The sequence below is a fragment of the Porites lutea genome, chromosome 4, assembly GCF_958299795.1.
Source record: "Porites lutea chromosome 4, jaPorLute2.1, whole genome shotgun sequence".
Classification (NCBI taxonomy): domain Eukaryota; kingdom Metazoa; phylum Cnidaria; class Anthozoa; order Scleractinia; family Poritidae; genus Porites; species Porites lutea.
This window is the reverse complement of record NC_133204.1, coordinates 4,820,969-4,837,627: the sequence shown is the minus strand read 5'-3', so window position 1 is coordinate 4,837,627 and position 16,659 is coordinate 4,820,969. Positions and strand designations below refer to the sequence as shown.

The following is a 16,659-nucleotide window of genomic DNA, read 5'->3' as shown; positions in this document are numbered from 1 at the left end:
GAAAGGATGAGAGGGCGGAAGAAAGGAAGGGCGAAAGGATGAGAGGGCGAAAGAAATGGAGGGTGAAAGAAAGGGAGGAAGGAAGGAAGAAAGGAAGGGCGAAAGAAAGGGGGAGAGGAGGGAACAAAGGGAGGGCGAAAAGAAGGAAGGGAGAAAGGATGAGAGGGTGACAGGAAGGAAGGGCGAAAGGATGAGAGGGCGAAAGGAGGGGAGGGAGAAAGAGAGGGAGGAAGAAAGGAAAAAAGGGAGGAAGGAAAGAAGGAAGGAAGAAAAGAAGCACGGCGGGGACAAACCAATCCCCCTTCCCTCAAAGGACCATCAAAGCGCGGTAATTTTAGTTAATTTACAATAACTTTGTTGGCTTCAACTCTTTCTTTACCAAACTTGGCCTGAAAATATGAAATATTGAGCCAATCAAATTAGCATCTATTCTGGGACCAAAATGTGCAATTATCACTTCACCTTTCCTGACGTCATTCATACGTCAATTCCAAACTTTTGAACTTAATCTCCCAATTTTTAAATTACATTTTCAAAAGAACTATTCCAGGGAAGTTGAAAGCTGAAACGTTTTTTCCAGTATCTCAAATATGGAGTGAGATATGACATTTTGAATGTGGATAAATTTGTACTACCAAAACGGGAAGGGAAGGGAGGGCTTTGTTCCCGCCCTGTTTTCTCTCTTTCTTCTCATCTTTCACCAAACTACTCTAATAAAAAGGCTTAACTGGTATAAATGGTACATGTACCACCACACACAAAGGGGAACAGCTCAGTTAGCCAACAGCAAGGATTGATGAACGGTAAAAAAGTACTGGAGGCGACTTTGGTGCTCAGTTTGCCAACCGGTTCGTGGATCTGCGCGCGCCGCATCACGTTGTATTCGCTATTATTATATTAAATATTACATTACATTGCAGCGGATTTTCAAGTAAGAAGACCCTCTCGATCTCTTGATATTTATGTAACGACCTGGCATAATTTTCGCAAAGAAAAAATATGTACCTCATTTATTGGCTATGCATACATTTGCAGGTTAAGGTAGTTTTTACATATAACATATACTCTATGCTATCATACTGAACCTTTATTTTAAAATCGCTTTAACCTCCCTACAGTTTTATATACCAGTTATTTTATTCACCCAATCCCCGTCACCTGCTAATGACCAATTATCACCCCTTTTAAATGTGATGTTAAAGTGAAGTCTCTGCCCTTGCCATTTCAACTCAGATAACTATTCAATCAAAAAACTGTTTTCGGTGTTGATTCTACCATAATAGCGTGAAGTATATACAATTCTTGGAAATCTTTATTATGTAAGCAACAGATGACTTGTCCGGAAAGGCCTTTACCTTTCAAAAATAATGTTACTACCTTCTTAATATGCAGTTTAAAAAAACACAAACAGCGGGGATAAACATTGAGAACTTTCGCATTTTTATATAAACTTGACATTTCGTCTGCTAGTAAACATACATTTTTGCAAGTGATCAAAAGTGACCGTTACAGATTATGACGAGACTATTTACATGTATACAAAATTGACATTTACGCTGACTAGCATACGAAACGTCACGTTAATACCAAAATGCGAAAGTTCACAATGTTTATCACCGCTGTTTGTGTTTTAGTTTTGATTAAGCTACGATGGCAATAAGAACAAAATATGCTGTTTACTTTTGTCCCTTTATATCCATGCACCACAGCCTTGTATGGTTCAGATGGGATTTGGATGGTCTGTTCTGTCTGTTGGTCCTTTTAAAGGCTGGTCATAGATTCCAAACCAGTATTTCAAAGGAGAGAGAAGCTTATAAATGAAACTATAGTGTAGCTAAAAAAATACTGTAAACGCCTTGGTACGTTCACAACAGCACTGCCAAGATTAGATGATTTCACTAACAAAAAACTGTGTTAAGCATTGATTATCCATTTGCTTGCCTAAAGTATATACACTGAGTTAAACCTGTATTAAGCGGACGAATGGCTCATTTTTTTTAAACGTTTCTTTCCATATTTTAGGTAAAAGGAACCTGTATTTAGGTCCCGTGCGTGTCAACCTAATACAGGTTTCACCGACTGTGTATTAATCTAAAATAGACCCGGTTGTTTTAACGGATGCATGGATTGCGCAGTTCCATTGTACGGAACAAGTCAATGATTCAATAAGTCTACAAAATCTTTTGGAAACATGCCCTTCTTTCCGTTGAATTCTCCACACCACCAAGTATCGTCCTCTTTATAAAGAATCTTTATAATATCTCCTGCCTTGAACGATAATTCCTGGTCACCTTGTGCGTCGTAATCAAACTGCGCACGACAAACCTGTTCCTTAATTTTTGCTTTGTTTGTCTCGTCTACTGTGGAATACATCGATTCATCTAAAGGCCCTGCAAAATAAGAAAGAACAACAAACAATAGAGAATATACCTCTTTTAAGAGGTCTAAGTGGTCTACAAGCTTAAAAGCTTGTATTCTTTGCTTTCCCAATAAAGGTCTTGGTCTTAAGGATCCCACCCCTTTGTCCTTTCATACATTATGTGTACTATGCACGTGAATAACACGAAGTTTGAAATAAACAGTTTTCGGGAGTATTTAACAAATCGACCTCAACTTTCCATGGTCTGCACTCTTATAGACCATAGAAATGACGTAATAAAATATTTAAAACTCATGTGGTTTCACTGGAAGAATGCCGAACTATTCTCGCATTCTTTATAATTAATACGTGGCTTATCACTGAAATGGTAAGAAATATCTCACATCGAGCATTCCACTTTTATGTGAAGAACAATTTGAGGGAAAATAACAGGACGGTACAATCTAGTTATTTGCCAGTTTCCCTGAGGTAAGATAAGCCAAATTCCACACTACCGCAAAAATGGGAAAACTAAACATAACCAGGAGCATGTCGGTAACCGTTCATATTTGCTGACCCTTCCGCAAAACATTAGAGCAAAGATAGCAACGAAAGGAAAATTTCAACAAAGAAAAAAGGACAACTAAGTAATTTCTTCCACAAAGAAAGCATGATGAGAAGATAACTCCCTCCCAAAGTAGATTTGAAAAGATCTCGAAGTAAACCTTCCTAGCTACATTTTTTTCCAGATGATTGGCTGAGTCAACTCAGTCTCCTAAGCAGCCTCTCCTTAGGTTGTCACGCAATACTTCGAGATATCATTGCGTGACGACCAAAATGTCGCCTGCGTGGGAGAGTAGGGTTTACTCACCTGCCTGGACAGGAATATCGGGGATAGGGATCTGGGGCCTTCGGCCAAGTAATTTCGGGGTACCGGTTGGTTGTGCCATGTTGGTTTCTTTGGAATGCTGGAATGTTCCTGGCATCGGACCACTGATATTGAAACCACTAGACGTCGGCATTACCTTTTGTGTTGACTGCACCATGTAAAAATTCTCATATTCTATTCGAGCTGCAGTGGACAATAATGAAACGATATGTTAATAAACTAGTTCTTCTTATTAAAATAAACACGTAACTCCGAGGCGGAGGGGTACAAAAGAAATGGTCCTTGAATCTCTATGCATTTCTTATATATACTCCCCTCATCTTCGGAGCCAAGGAATGAATTTCGACCATTGTTTTTGTTGTTGTTGCAGTTGTGTTTGTATTCTTGTATTTCGTCAATAAACGACATAAGCAGCACCCGAACCTTATGCGGAAACTGGGCTTCAAAAATACTGCTTCACATTCACGTGGAACCTTCATCAAGTTCTCTCAACAACAGTGAAAATAAAAAATCATTGTACTGTGATGAATATTCAACTACTATGGTTTGATAAAAAAAACGGAACTCTTCGATCATAACGATGACACAAGTATTAAATTCATTCTGTTTGTGAGCCTCTTTAAGAAAAATGAGCAATCTCGCCTCAATTTTGGCGACACACGATTTGCAGCTCTTGAGAATCAATAGTCACTGATCTTGTGAATTCAAGTAGCAATTCATTCAGACTGTACTGTACGTGCCTTACTTGCAATGACGGTGTTTGAATACTCACTTAACATAGCTAAATGTATTTTCAGTGTTCTTGTTTTCACCTATTGTAGAACGTCTACCAGAGATTTCCGCCCTAAGTCAAGTGTGAAGCAGTGTTTTGTCAGCCTAGTTTTCATACAGGGTACATGTACATTAAGTACCAGTGCTATTTGAATGGCTTGCTTGACGGAATTCTAAATCCAAACGAATTTTATTCTAAGATTACTGTACATAAGAGAGAAAAGGATGGTAAGAGGGTATTTGATAATGTTTTGTAAGCTAACTTACCTGGCCGTTCCATTCCAGTCTGCTTCATGCTGATAAAAAGATGAATGTCTGAGTCTACTTCGCAGTGTTCAAGACTCTTTCTTACCTCCTCACAAATCTGTTTAATAAGGAAGAACAAAGGAAACATGGTATGCGACAATCAAATAATTATCATTTAATAATATAATTGCAATGGAAAGGAAGAGTGAAGAAAGATAATAAAAAGCCGCCATCATCATCATCATCATCATCATCATCACGGTGGCAAGGCCTTAATTACCAATATTCCTTCAACATCTTACTTATATTATTGTTATAATCATAACTATAACAAAATTCTTAAATCTGATTGGCTATCAACTGCCCTGATTTCAGCCTTTATACTACTACATGAGAAATTTCTGCAATTTGATTGGCTCAGAGCAGTGGTATTTCAGCTTAATTTGAAATACCTACATGTGAAAATTACAACTCTTTTGCGGGTAGTAATATAAACAAATAATAGCATGATTTGTACGTGATAGTTGGCACAAATACCACTCGTGATATTTCAAAATTGTCTCAAATTTCACTCGCCTAACGGCTCGTGAAATTTCGTATAACAATTTTGAAATATCACTCGTGGTATTTATGCCAAATACCTACAACTCATGCTATCACCTATACTAATAGGACAGTACGCGTCATGCCTAAGTAATTGGACAGTACGCGCCATCACGCGCGCGCTTAAATGGCTTTTTTTTTTTACTGCTAGCAAAAAACATCTCTGAATTTCTTGTGTTTTGATTAAAAAAAGAGCCTAATATATCACAAATTTTGTTAAAGTTATGATTAATTGGTAACAAAACTTTGTGTCGTCCAATTCGTTCTGTAATCATACTCGTGATTAAACAAATCGGACTCCCGCTACGCGGTCGTCCGATTTTGTTAATCACTCGTATGATTACAGACCGAATTGGACTCCACTCAGTCCTGTTACCATTACTTATCATCATCATCATCTTCACTAGGCGGAGTACAACCGGTCCTCTAAGCAGCAAGTTAAAAATCTTCGTTTGGCATTCGCCTCTTTTGCAGGTTGTTGTTGTATAACTTGGCCTTGATGGAAAAGAGATTTAGAGGCTTGATGAGGATCCTCTTCACGAATCCCAGCGATCCAATAATGATTAGAACAATTGTCACCCGCTTCTGCCACAACTTGGAGGGCTCTGTGGCTAAATTTTAATCTTGGTGAGCCATGTACGTGCTACCAACATTGGCGTCCCACGGCATCTAAATAACAATTTTTGCACTGTTGCGAGTTTTACTATAAACTCTATATTAACGCCAGTGTCCTTTTTGAAGTTTAATAACATTCTCACCTCATCGACCTTGACACAATTTAGGGAAGTAATGTTGGCATACACCCACATGGCATTCCGCAAAAATGCGATCCTTTCTTCCTCTAAAACTTGAAAAACCTATTTGAAGACAGAAAGAGTATAGAAGTAATAATGATAATTACAATGATAGCAATAAAGGTTTTACAGGTATTCTGTTATATGAGTACAAAATAATTCAAGTAATAGTAACGCTGCAAATGATGACCGGAAAGAAAGGGGCAACATGGTCATACATGGTCTCCAAGCACTGAGAAAAGAAAAAGGAGCCAATGCATCACCTCCCAACGTCCATTATCTTTTTAAAAGGCTTGGGTCTCACTATGTCAACAGACTCAGTGTATCTCCTGCCATTGAGTTTAGCAATTTCGGAAAAGGAAGAGAGTTCACAGATCAACCGCCATGTTTTTTCCTGCATATTGCGCGCAATGATGCTCGCTGGTAGCAAATGGACATTTCGGGGAGACGAGTTTATCTCGGGGGCCTGTGACTTTGTAGATAAAAGCCAAGGGAAATGACCATACAAGCGATAACTTAACAATACGGTATTACACTGCAGTTGGCGCTGTATATATTCAGCTTTTTGGCAAACGGGGCGACTGATTCATTATGTCTGAGGTAATCACTCTTCAATGAGCAAAAACATCAAAGAATCTTACTTCGCAGCATTGTTCCATTTCTTTTTCCCACAGCAGACGCGCATCTTCAAGTTGGCGTACTGAATTCTGGTAAGCTGAATCTAAAAATAAAAATAAAATAAAATAAATAGTAACAATAATAATAATAATAATTAATAATAAAAATAATAATAAAAAAGCAAGTATATTAATGTACATTCGAACCAACATCAAGCGGCCACCCTCCGCGGAAAGGACAAGAGGCCGATTAATTGAGGCTTGGATTTTAGAGATTTACTAACAATTTTGTCCGCTTAGACTCTGGTAACTGGTCACTAAATAAGATGGTGCTCGCCAATTAACACGCCAAACTGAACTTTGAAAGACAACCACAAATGTACTCCGTTTCAGCCTTCTTCAAGTTTGTCTTTATACTTTCTTTGCAAGTTTTAAGCAGATATTTTTGTACTTCACTCAGTTTGTTGGCGGTTACCACCGTTACAACTTTGATAAATTTCGTGACACAGGTCCTTTAAGAAATGGGACTGATTTTCTCACCTGCTTGTTCGACTGCTGTCTTTGCTTTGCCAAGTCGAGTTCTCAGCTATTTGACAAGAAAATGGACTACTGTAAGTTTCGTTATTTGAATCCGGGAAATTCGTGTTTGCGGAATCCGGAATCTAGGAAATTTTCGCTTGTGGTATACGGAATCCTAGCCTTTGGAATCTGGAATACAGCTCAAGGAATCTGGAATCCCACTAATAATTGGAATCCAGATCCAAGTGACAAGAATCCAGAATCCAGTTCCTGAAGTCCAAATCCAAGGCGCGGAATCCAGAATTTAAAACTGTCTTGGATTACCTTAAATGTTGCTGCTTTTTTTAATGCATGTAACTTAATTGCAGAGAAAACAAAATGACCTAATTAAAAGTGAGAGCGACAAAAGGTAGCACTGTGGAATAGCTCACCTGATAAGTAAGTCTTGGCAACTAACTAAGCGCTTTCAAATACACCGTAAATTGTTGAAAAAGTAAAGGAGTTTTATACTGGAAAATTTTCAGCTTAAACTTTGTGAAAAGGTCAACCTTGATTATTATGGCAACTGCAACTTCTCAGTTACAGATCACAACGGTCGCTGATCTTCAGTTTTGAACACTTTAAAGATAACTTAACGTTTTCAGAAGTATTGATGGATCCACTTACAGCTGCAATGAAAATGGTATTAAATCAATCGTTTTGTAGAACCTGGATTTGAAACAACCGTGTTAAAACATGACCTGTAATGAAGAAAGTTGTCGTTCATAAACCAGATACCAAAAAGATTTTTTAGCCTTTGCTAGTGAAGGTACAGTCTGTATGAGCACTTTAATTTCATTACCTTTTCTTCGTCCTTGCTTGCGAGAGAAACTGATTTTTTGAAAGCTTCATCTGCTGCATCCACCTCTCGACATCTTTGTTCATAATTTTTTTTAAGCTGAGTATGATACGAACCAACCATCTTACATGATCTTAGTTTGCATAATATTAAATTGTTAGATTTATTTTTAGACGAATTATTGGATGAGGCTGAGTATGACATGAACAGTTATGCCGGATCGAAGAGGGTGTAATATCTAACGAGGCTGAAAGCGAGGCAGATAACCTCCGAGGTCTGCATTTAAAATTCTTCATTGTTACACGAAAGACAATTCCAATGATCATTTTATTAGTCGTTGAAAATATTTTAAGTTTAAAAACATGCTTACCCCAATCTAATCTTGCTATATATTTTTTTAGGCAGAACAGCGGTTCAGCCATGTTTTCTTTAAGCCTCTCGATTGTCAATCCTGATGTTACATGTAAATCCATTTTGGTTGTAAGGTTAACACAACAGAACTTAATTGTCTTGCATATTTTGCACTCGGCGTCTTTCCCGAGTGAACGTATAATTAATCTGTTAAACAGGTGAGTGTTAAAAAAAACTACAATATATTATAACTTCAATGAGGAAACTACGATCTAAAAGTAATATTAAGCGCATGCATAAATAAATAAAGAATTCAGACGAAGAGCAGGACTAATGTACCTTAAAACTTGTGTCAAAAAGAGTCTTTTTGTTTCTCTGTGATCTTTTAACTGATTCCTCAACCTTTATGAACAAGAAAACAATATAACGATTTTCACTTTTTGTTACTTTTAATTCTGACGTGAAAAACATCCAAGTGGTTAATAAGTTCTTCTACAACGTACTGATTCCAAACTACAATTGTTCTATGGCCATTTTAATATTGTTGTTTTCAACTAACTCGATCTGAACTCAGCCAGGGTAATCTCCTCTCTATTTTCAAAATCACGTAACTAATTGACAACAGTTTTACACAACATTAAGGGACACAACTTTTGGTCTGAGTCACTTACATTAATTTTAGAATTCCAGAAAACTGGCGCAACAGGTCACCTGCAAGCACTGGAGCCGATTGGTCATGGACTATGCTAACAATGTGACAAACATGTATTTCAAAAATTTAATAATGGAATTTTACCCTCTTCCGTTTTTCGCGCTGTGCTTCTCTAAAATGACTGATACATTGTTCTAGTTGTTCAATAAGTTGCTGAGCCAGAGAAATATGTGCTTTGCCAATATTTTCTGTTTCTGTAGACAAAAATAAACAAACGTAATAGCAATAGCAAATAACAATTCACATACAATACATGTACATGTACATGATTGTTGTGGATGCAATTCATAAATTATGACTGTTTAATAGACCTTTTTACCGATACTGCAGCCACATTGAATAGGTTAGATTTAAGGAGTTCTATGGGATGCCCAGGAGGCATAAGCACATTCTTTTACTTATATTTACCAGCGCCTTTCGAGGCATTTTTTCTTAAATTTTTCTAAGACTAATTAGATTGTAATGGGAAAAAAGATCGTTGATGATGGCCTTTTTCCTGAGAAAATAAAAATGAAAGCCATATTTCTAATACTAAGCGAGTACGATGGTGCTCATGCCCCATGGGCAACCCATAATACTCCTTAAATCGAAGTAATTCAATATGGCTGCCATATCGGTAAAACGGTCTATTAATTCCTGTTAACCCTTTAAACCCTAAAATCAAAATTTGAATTCTCATTTGTTGCCCCTATTCATTTTTCTTACAGAAGTTAAGTGGGGAGAAGTTGATAAAATATCAAGCAAATTCATCTTGTAAGATCATGTCCGTAATTCTCATGACTACTCTGTTTTACAAATAAAATTGATATTACAAGGAGAAATTTGATGCTGATCACTCTTAGGGCTTACAGGGTTAAAGTACTGTTACTGAATACTAAATTCTAGTATTCAGTGATAAACAGTACTGTGACAGGAATATCAAACAGTCATTTCCATCACTTCCTAAATCCCAAACGTCTGATGAACAATAATTCTCAGGCCTAACTCTTGAGGGCATGAGATTCTATACTCTGTGAGCAGAGGTTTCTCCCTTGCATGGCTTTTAGTTTTACAAAGTCGTTCGCATGGCTTGTCTGTCACTTGGTTAGTTTGTTTATGTCCCTAAGGTATAGTAAATCAAATCAAAGGCATGTATAAGTTTGGGCAGGATTAGCTCAGTCGGTACAGCGCTCGATTGCAGTGTGGGAGGTGGTGGATTCCAGGGGCCAGACCAATACTCATGCAGGGTCTTAGAAAATAACTGAGTAATAAAGGTACTCCCTTTGCACTGCAAGTGGCTAGACCTTTGAGTGGCTCCGATGACCATGTAAAATGACAGTCCCGTCTCCAGTTGGAGACAAAAAAATAGTGTCTGTCCCTAATGAGAAATCCATGCTAAATACAACGACACTCAAAGTTCATCTTCTTTTTTACAGCACATTGAATATAATTATTTTTTGTTTGTGTTTTCTTCTAGTCCTTCTCAATAATTTAAATTTAATTCACTCTGGACCTTCAGTTTTGTGTGGATACAGAAACTATCTATATGGGAGAAAAGGGATTTCCAGAGGGGTGGAGGCAGAGAACTGGAGTGATACTTTGTTAAATTTTTAAAGGTTAATAAGTTTATTGACAGATAAATATCATTTTATACCTGTTTTAAGGACATCCCAGGACTCTCTAAGGGTCCTACAAAAAATAACATAAACACATTGTAAACTGAAAATTTCCCAAAAGTTGTGCAATTAATTTAAATGAATATATGTGCCAGTTATAGACATTATTTTTTTTTCATTTTGTTGCACTACCAAATTAAAGAAGACAAGCAAAGCAAAACCTGATATTATATGATATAATATAATTATGAAGGGAAAAAATACATTGAGTGGGTTAGAGGAGACAAAGTAACAGCAAGTGGGCCCAAAAAGAGTAGAAAAATTTAATATGATTTAAGAATGCCAATAATGTATAAGGATTATAAACAATATATAATAAACTGTTTTCTTTTGTTTTCAGGAAAACTTCAGTTCTCCCAACAAATCTCCTTGTCAAGGGGCAATTGGTCAGGATGAAGGGATTTTCATGGGGTTAGGACAAAACACTGATCCTGGGTCAACTGACCCCCTCTTGAATTCACTGGAAATTATAAATTAAACCATAGTTATTAGAGGAGACTGGTTATGAAAAGCGGCAAACATCAATGATAAAAACAACAGTGCTGCAGTTTATGTTGGAAGCACCCTGAAAGTGCACAATCCTTTGTTTTCTGTTGGCAAATTGTCACGGAATAAATTAATGCAACGTTTTTATTGGTCAATACAATCAAAATGATAGGAATTCTTTTGAACGTTGTGCACTTTCAGGTCCACAAAAACATATAACAAAGGAGTCTGACGGGTTTCATAACCATTCCACTCAATTAACTATGATTAAACTTAACAATACAAAAGGATGACATACTCTAACTTCCAAATTAATTACAGTCACCATAAAACTCCAAAATGGAGGAAGATGGTTGATCTGCTTCATGCCATCATTCAAACTCATGTTACCACAATAGTTCTCTTATCTCATAAACTAGTGGCAAATGTGTTGAAACATTATGAACTGCTTCGTATGCTTCCACCAAAAAGGAACACTTTTTTCTTTAACCCATGACAACTATTCACAAGAGAGAGAACTGGAAGGGTCTCTAAACTACAGTCTAAACTTATAGCAGGACAAGGTCACGCATTAATTCCCAAGGCCAATTTTATTTTTCTGTTTGTTGATAATATTGAGTAAATGGTCGTGACTAAAGGACTTTAATACAAGATAAAAGGATGAAAGTGTGACTTTTTGTTTATATATTATGTACAGTGTATTAGTAAGAGCATAACATCTGTTGATCTCAGTTTGGACCATTAGTTATTGTATAAATTTTATTTCCACTGTCTGTACTTATCAATCCATACCCAATCTCATCTTTGCCTTTAGCACCTTCTGCAAGTTTTATCAAAGCCTTTCCATACTTCTCCTCAGCATCAGCCCTAATAAAAAATATTAGAATAATTATGATATATCATGTTGAATTACATGAAATACCAGGTGAGCCTTTGTGTGAAAACATGATATCTTCACAAATTACATAACATGTTAATTCTTCACTTGTGGGAATTAGATCATTGTTGCTATGGCTACATGATTAATCACGCCTTTTGCAGCTAAAAAGAAAATAAAGTGAAATGGTTTGTGTAACTACATGTAACATTATTTTATTTCTGGTGATCAATATATTAAGATAATTTTTAAAAACAGAACATTACATGATTGCACATGGCCACTTGGAGAAACAAAATTTCTTTTCCCATGTTGAAGAAATAATGAGTGAGCAAAGTGAAAGAGCGAAAGGTTTTCTAACACTTGAAGAGAAATGTTGTTTATCTCTCCGCACAGCCATGTAATATCCTCTACCCTTGTATATCAGCAAGGAGAGCAAGAGAATTGAAATACATTTAGATTAGTTACAAATCAATTTTTTTGTTTTGTTGCCACATAGAGACCCCATCAGGTTCTGGTCCCAGTTATTCAAATGAAGAATAAAATTATGCCATACATTGGGTAAAAAATCGAAAAAGATTTAAGGAAGCTACACTACACAGTGATTTTGTTACTTCTGCGTCCTGTGTCTCCGATACATAAAAATAATCCCCAAATTAAAGATGAAAATAATTCATGAAATGCATCCTGCAGGACGCAAACAACAATCAATTGATTTGAAGATTTTTTTTTTTGGTAGAATTATTATAATCCTGTTCACGTGATTTCTGTAGCTGTTGTTTAAAGATGCAAAATAATTGTTTTTTTCTCATGCTTTAAATTAATATAAAAGGACTATATTCTAATGTCAGCATCTTGTAATAAAGAGTTTTGGCATCAGCTGGTTCCAGATTTATCTGTGTGGTTACAAAAAGGCCCAAGCATTTTCAATTTAAAGTACATGTGTAAGAGTAATTTTTTTTTTTTTTGAACAAGCTGGGACTCATCTGTTAAATGAACAGGGACTCATGATTTTTCACATGATGAGTCCCAGGACTCACCATAACTATTTGGAACAAAATCACTGTAGTACCTAGGGTAAAAGTATACAATATCCACAAGATAGAGATACACGACTCAGTGCCTATATCTTTTCAGTGGACAGCATGCACTTATAAGGCCTGGTTCTCAAAAGATGGTTGGGCTTGCTCAATAAAAATCCAAATTTTAGACCCAGTTTTCTTGTCTAGCCCTCAGGACATGCAAGTGAAAAGCTTACAAGGTATTTTTTTAGCCTTTAATCTGAGAACAGGATGTTGATAATAAAAACTGATCGATACTCAAAATGATATCAAAGGATAAAGGATGATGGATTAAAATTTTAATCCAGTCCTGGATGAGTGTTGTAATCATCCTTTCAGGAACCATGCAGGCCCTGTTTAGTGCAATGGCTCAGTACTTGGTCAGTAGTTATTTTCCCACCAAGCTGATAGCTAATGTTGATTTTTAACCTTTAAATTAAAGTATAGATCTAACAAAACCAATTCACAAAGTGTAGCGCTTAATTACCCAAAAAATATAGTATCATTATATATATCACACAAAAGAAGGCAAGAGCGGAGGAAGGAAAGAACTATAAATGGCCTGGAAAAATCATTATTAGAACAGGTGGGGAATGTCACAATTTTACTTGTGTCCTGTACCACAAATTCACTATAACTATAGGGGCTTGAATTCCACTCATTATGCCAGGGTTCTGAACATTAACTGTTTGTACACAGTCTTACCTTTGTCTAATAAAGTCTTCCAAATCCTGAGTCATTTGTCTCCCATCTCTCATTCGCTTGCACAGTGCATCAAAACCAGCTGTGCTATTAAAGTCAGTGCCCTGAGTGAACAAAATCATGGATAAAGAGTGTTAGTTACAGACTATCATTGTAAAACATGTAGTAATTAATATGGCAAGTTGATTTTCCAAATACAATGTAACTTACAATAATTTTCTAAATTTTCTAAATTTTCTAAGCCTAAGGGTACAAATATTAATTGAACCTGTTGCTGACACAAACTGGCAAGAAAGGCACTAATTCAAATGAGATGATGGCCAGTGGATACCCTGTTTTGACAGCTGTCGCTTGACCATAATCAATGTCTATTATCAAGTTAAACACAGTTTACGGGCTCTCATACTAGCTCGGAAATGTAACACTTCACATGTTTTATTTGGCTTCTCTGTGGTGCGGACAGACAACTAGGGATGGATGGGAGGACAGACGGTTGTACCTTCACATGACTACCAAAATTTCAGGGATGCATTGGTAACCAAATTTTCTTATCTATGGTCCTCCGCTTCATGGCTTTGCGCATTCGAGAACTCCCCTGTAATAGTCTAACAATATTATGGTCAGGGCTCTGTAGTTTGAAGGCTGATTAGCACTTACCCAGGTGGTTAAATTTTCATCCACCTTTCTTTTTCATTTGCTCAAAAGCATTTTCTCGGATAATTTTCTCCATTTTCTTTAGAGCAATCCGATCATCAAATAGTAGAGAAAAGAATTAAACTGAATTTGCTTTTTAAGCTATCATAGCTGCATTCAAATTCTGCACTACATTGTATCCCTAGGTTAGTTTAACCCAGCTTTGAACAACCCGGTACAGAATCATGTGAAATAAAAAATCAACTTGGTGATCTCAGCTGAAAGATAAATGCTAATACCCATCCTGTTAATATCAAGAGCAGTACATTATGTCCTGTGACAACCCCCTCTCATCTTTACCAAGGGAGGATGATATGTGATGTCATTGGTTCATTAAACACAAATTATTATTCATTCAAAATATTTCCCCAATTCTGAATGCCTAAAAGCACACGCATAATTCACCATAACCAGTTACTGATGACCAAATTTGGAAGAATTTTGTGTTTCACGAGGAAACGACATAAAAAATGCAGCCTTCTACAGGTTAATGTACCGTTAACGGAGAAGACCTGGGGACGAGATTGAGTTGTTTTCGTTGTAAAAACTAAAATGGCGGACACTTCACTCATTTCAATAGCTGAAACTACAGCTGAAACTAGGCAAAATAATGGCTAAAAACATAGCAAAAACAGCAAGAAGAAAACTCGGAGGGCAACATCTGATAGTTGGAGAATATTTGCGGAGCTGGACAAACCTAAACGTAAACTATCGAAGATAAACTTAACATTGATGTAAGTAAGCTTGTTTTAACTATGTTTTTAAACTAGGAATTATTTTGAATGAATAATAAAACAATAGGCCATTTCTGAGTTCCAGAAAATCTCACTTTCAAAACGAGGCTAAGTGCAAACCTTTGTTGTGAAAATGAGTTTTATTTGCATCATAATTAAAAATCATTTTCATATCAATAGCTTCGCACTTAGCCTCGCTTTGAAAGTGAGATTTTTTGGAACTCGGAAATAGCCTATTATTGAATTCGGCTTTCGTATCATATGAAGAATAATGGAGATCTCGGAGGGTGTTATCTGCCTAGGCCTATGGCCTCGACGGATAACACCCTCCTTGATCTCCATAATTCGTCATAAGATACCCAGCCTCATTCATTAAAAAATTTGGTCTGGTTATAGTGAGTTATGTGTGTGCTTTTAGCCAATCAGAATCGGAGAAATAGTTTAAATGAATAATACTACTCATTAATTACCTTAGGGCAAAAATAGAGGAGATGAGGAAGAGGAAGGAGATAAGAGGGGGGAGGAGATGGGGAAGAGGAGATGAGGAAGGAGACAGAATTGCTGGAAAACTTAACTAAGGTTTGTTGAAAGCCATGCATTCATAAATTTGTTTGCGGGCGAAAATACAAGTTACGTAAGCCCCATGACAACAAAAAATGAAGCACTGGTTTTGAAAAGATGAGGAAATTTTTAGTAGGCTTTAAAGAAAATGATCCCAGGAATGACCCTATACTCGAAGATGCGATTATTTGTCGTTATAGTTTCAAATTCAAAACCTTGCACCCTCGAAACACTAGTTTATCGCATCGCATACACTGTACAAAGTAACAGAGTTGAAACACAGATGTCATCTCAGAGCAAGCAGTCATGGACAGCTGAGAGAAACATTCCTACATACATTCAGTGACGCATTCCAGCGAAAGATACTCTTATGAGTAAAATACGACTTACCCAGAAACAGTTTGTAAACTTCGTCATGCTGCGAAGAAGGAACAGCACTATCTAACCCCAAAAGAACGTAATAAAACCAAAAATCACAAAAGAAATTGAAAGCTTCGTGCTACGACGATTCACCGGTGGAGGAAGTTGTCTTCGTTCAATACTAAAAGTTCCCGGATATTGAATTTGCGTGACTAAGTACCACTTCCGGTCATTAGTTCAGCCAGGCTACGGTTTGGCTACGGTTTCGGCGTCCTATTGATGTCTTGCAAAGTTAAGTTCCACGAAGTACGATCTACATTCAGCTTTGCGGAATTCGATGTGTCTACGCAGTGTATATTTCTGCTGATCAGGTCTTCTATAGATCCTACGTTCTACGGTATATTCGTTTCGGTCCTTTAAAGTTTAATTGCTAAAAAGCCTGTCCAGGCCTGTAAAGGAAAGTAAATGAATAAACCGGAAATAAATAAATAATTATTGTATGAAAAAAAAGCCACATGCTTCTATATTAAAAAATGTGGAAGAGTGTGAAAAGAATTAATAATGATAATAATAATAATAATCATAATAATCATAATAATCATAACAATCATAATAATAATAATAATGATGATGATGATGATGATGATGATGATAATGATAAGGATGATAATTAACCCAGACGAACCTGCACAAACAATTTTCCTTTTCGAGGAAGTGTAGTGGAAATTTTGACTGCTTGTCTTGGGAAATATTGTTATAATAAAGATGAAGGGACCAAACTTGCATTGAACACTAAAAATGACTCCATTCCAACGCTTTGTTCTTTTACCT

The 16,659-nt window shown here is 36.6% G+C and overlaps 1 protein-coding gene across 1 annotated transcript; it reads right to left on the bottom strand.

Annotated features, from left to right (window-relative positions):
- Nucleotides 1–949: 949 nt before the first annotated feature.
- LOC140935365 (proline-serine-threonine phosphatase-interacting protein 1-like) lies at nucleotides 950–16,010 on the bottom strand. The gene is made up of 13 exons (XM_073384914.1): nucleotides 15,859–16,010; nucleotides 13,484–13,584; nucleotides 11,633–11,707; nucleotides 10,333–10,367; nucleotides 8,784–8,893; nucleotides 8,327–8,389; nucleotides 7,640–7,735; nucleotides 6,820–6,865; nucleotides 6,304–6,383; nucleotides 5,627–5,725; nucleotides 4,287–4,383; nucleotides 3,231–3,431; nucleotides 950–2,390 (listed from the first exon to the last, which is right to left on the bottom strand). The coding sequence occupies exons 1-13, from the start codon at nucleotides 15,883–15,885 to the stop codon at nucleotides 2,155–2,157; spliced, it is 1,266 nt and encodes a 421-aa protein (XP_073241015.1). The 5' UTR covers nucleotides 15,886–16,010; the 3' UTR covers nucleotides 950–2,154.
- Between the last annotated feature and the right edge of the window lie 649 nt (nucleotides 16,011–16,659).

Bases quoted from the DNA above. Each gene is read 5' to 3' on its own strand.
- LOC140935365 (XM_073384914.1), bottom strand. From the start codon at position 15,885: ATGACGAAGTTTACAAACTGTTTCTGG. The intron at 11,708-13,483 runs GTAAGACTGTGT...ATTTTTTATTAG, and splicing joins GAAGACTTTATTAGACAAAG to GGCTGATGCTGAGGAGAAGT. The intron at 8,390-8,783 runs GTAAAATTCCAT...TTGTTCATAAAG, and splicing joins AGCGCGAAAAACGGAAGAGG to GTTGAGGAATCAGTTAAAAG.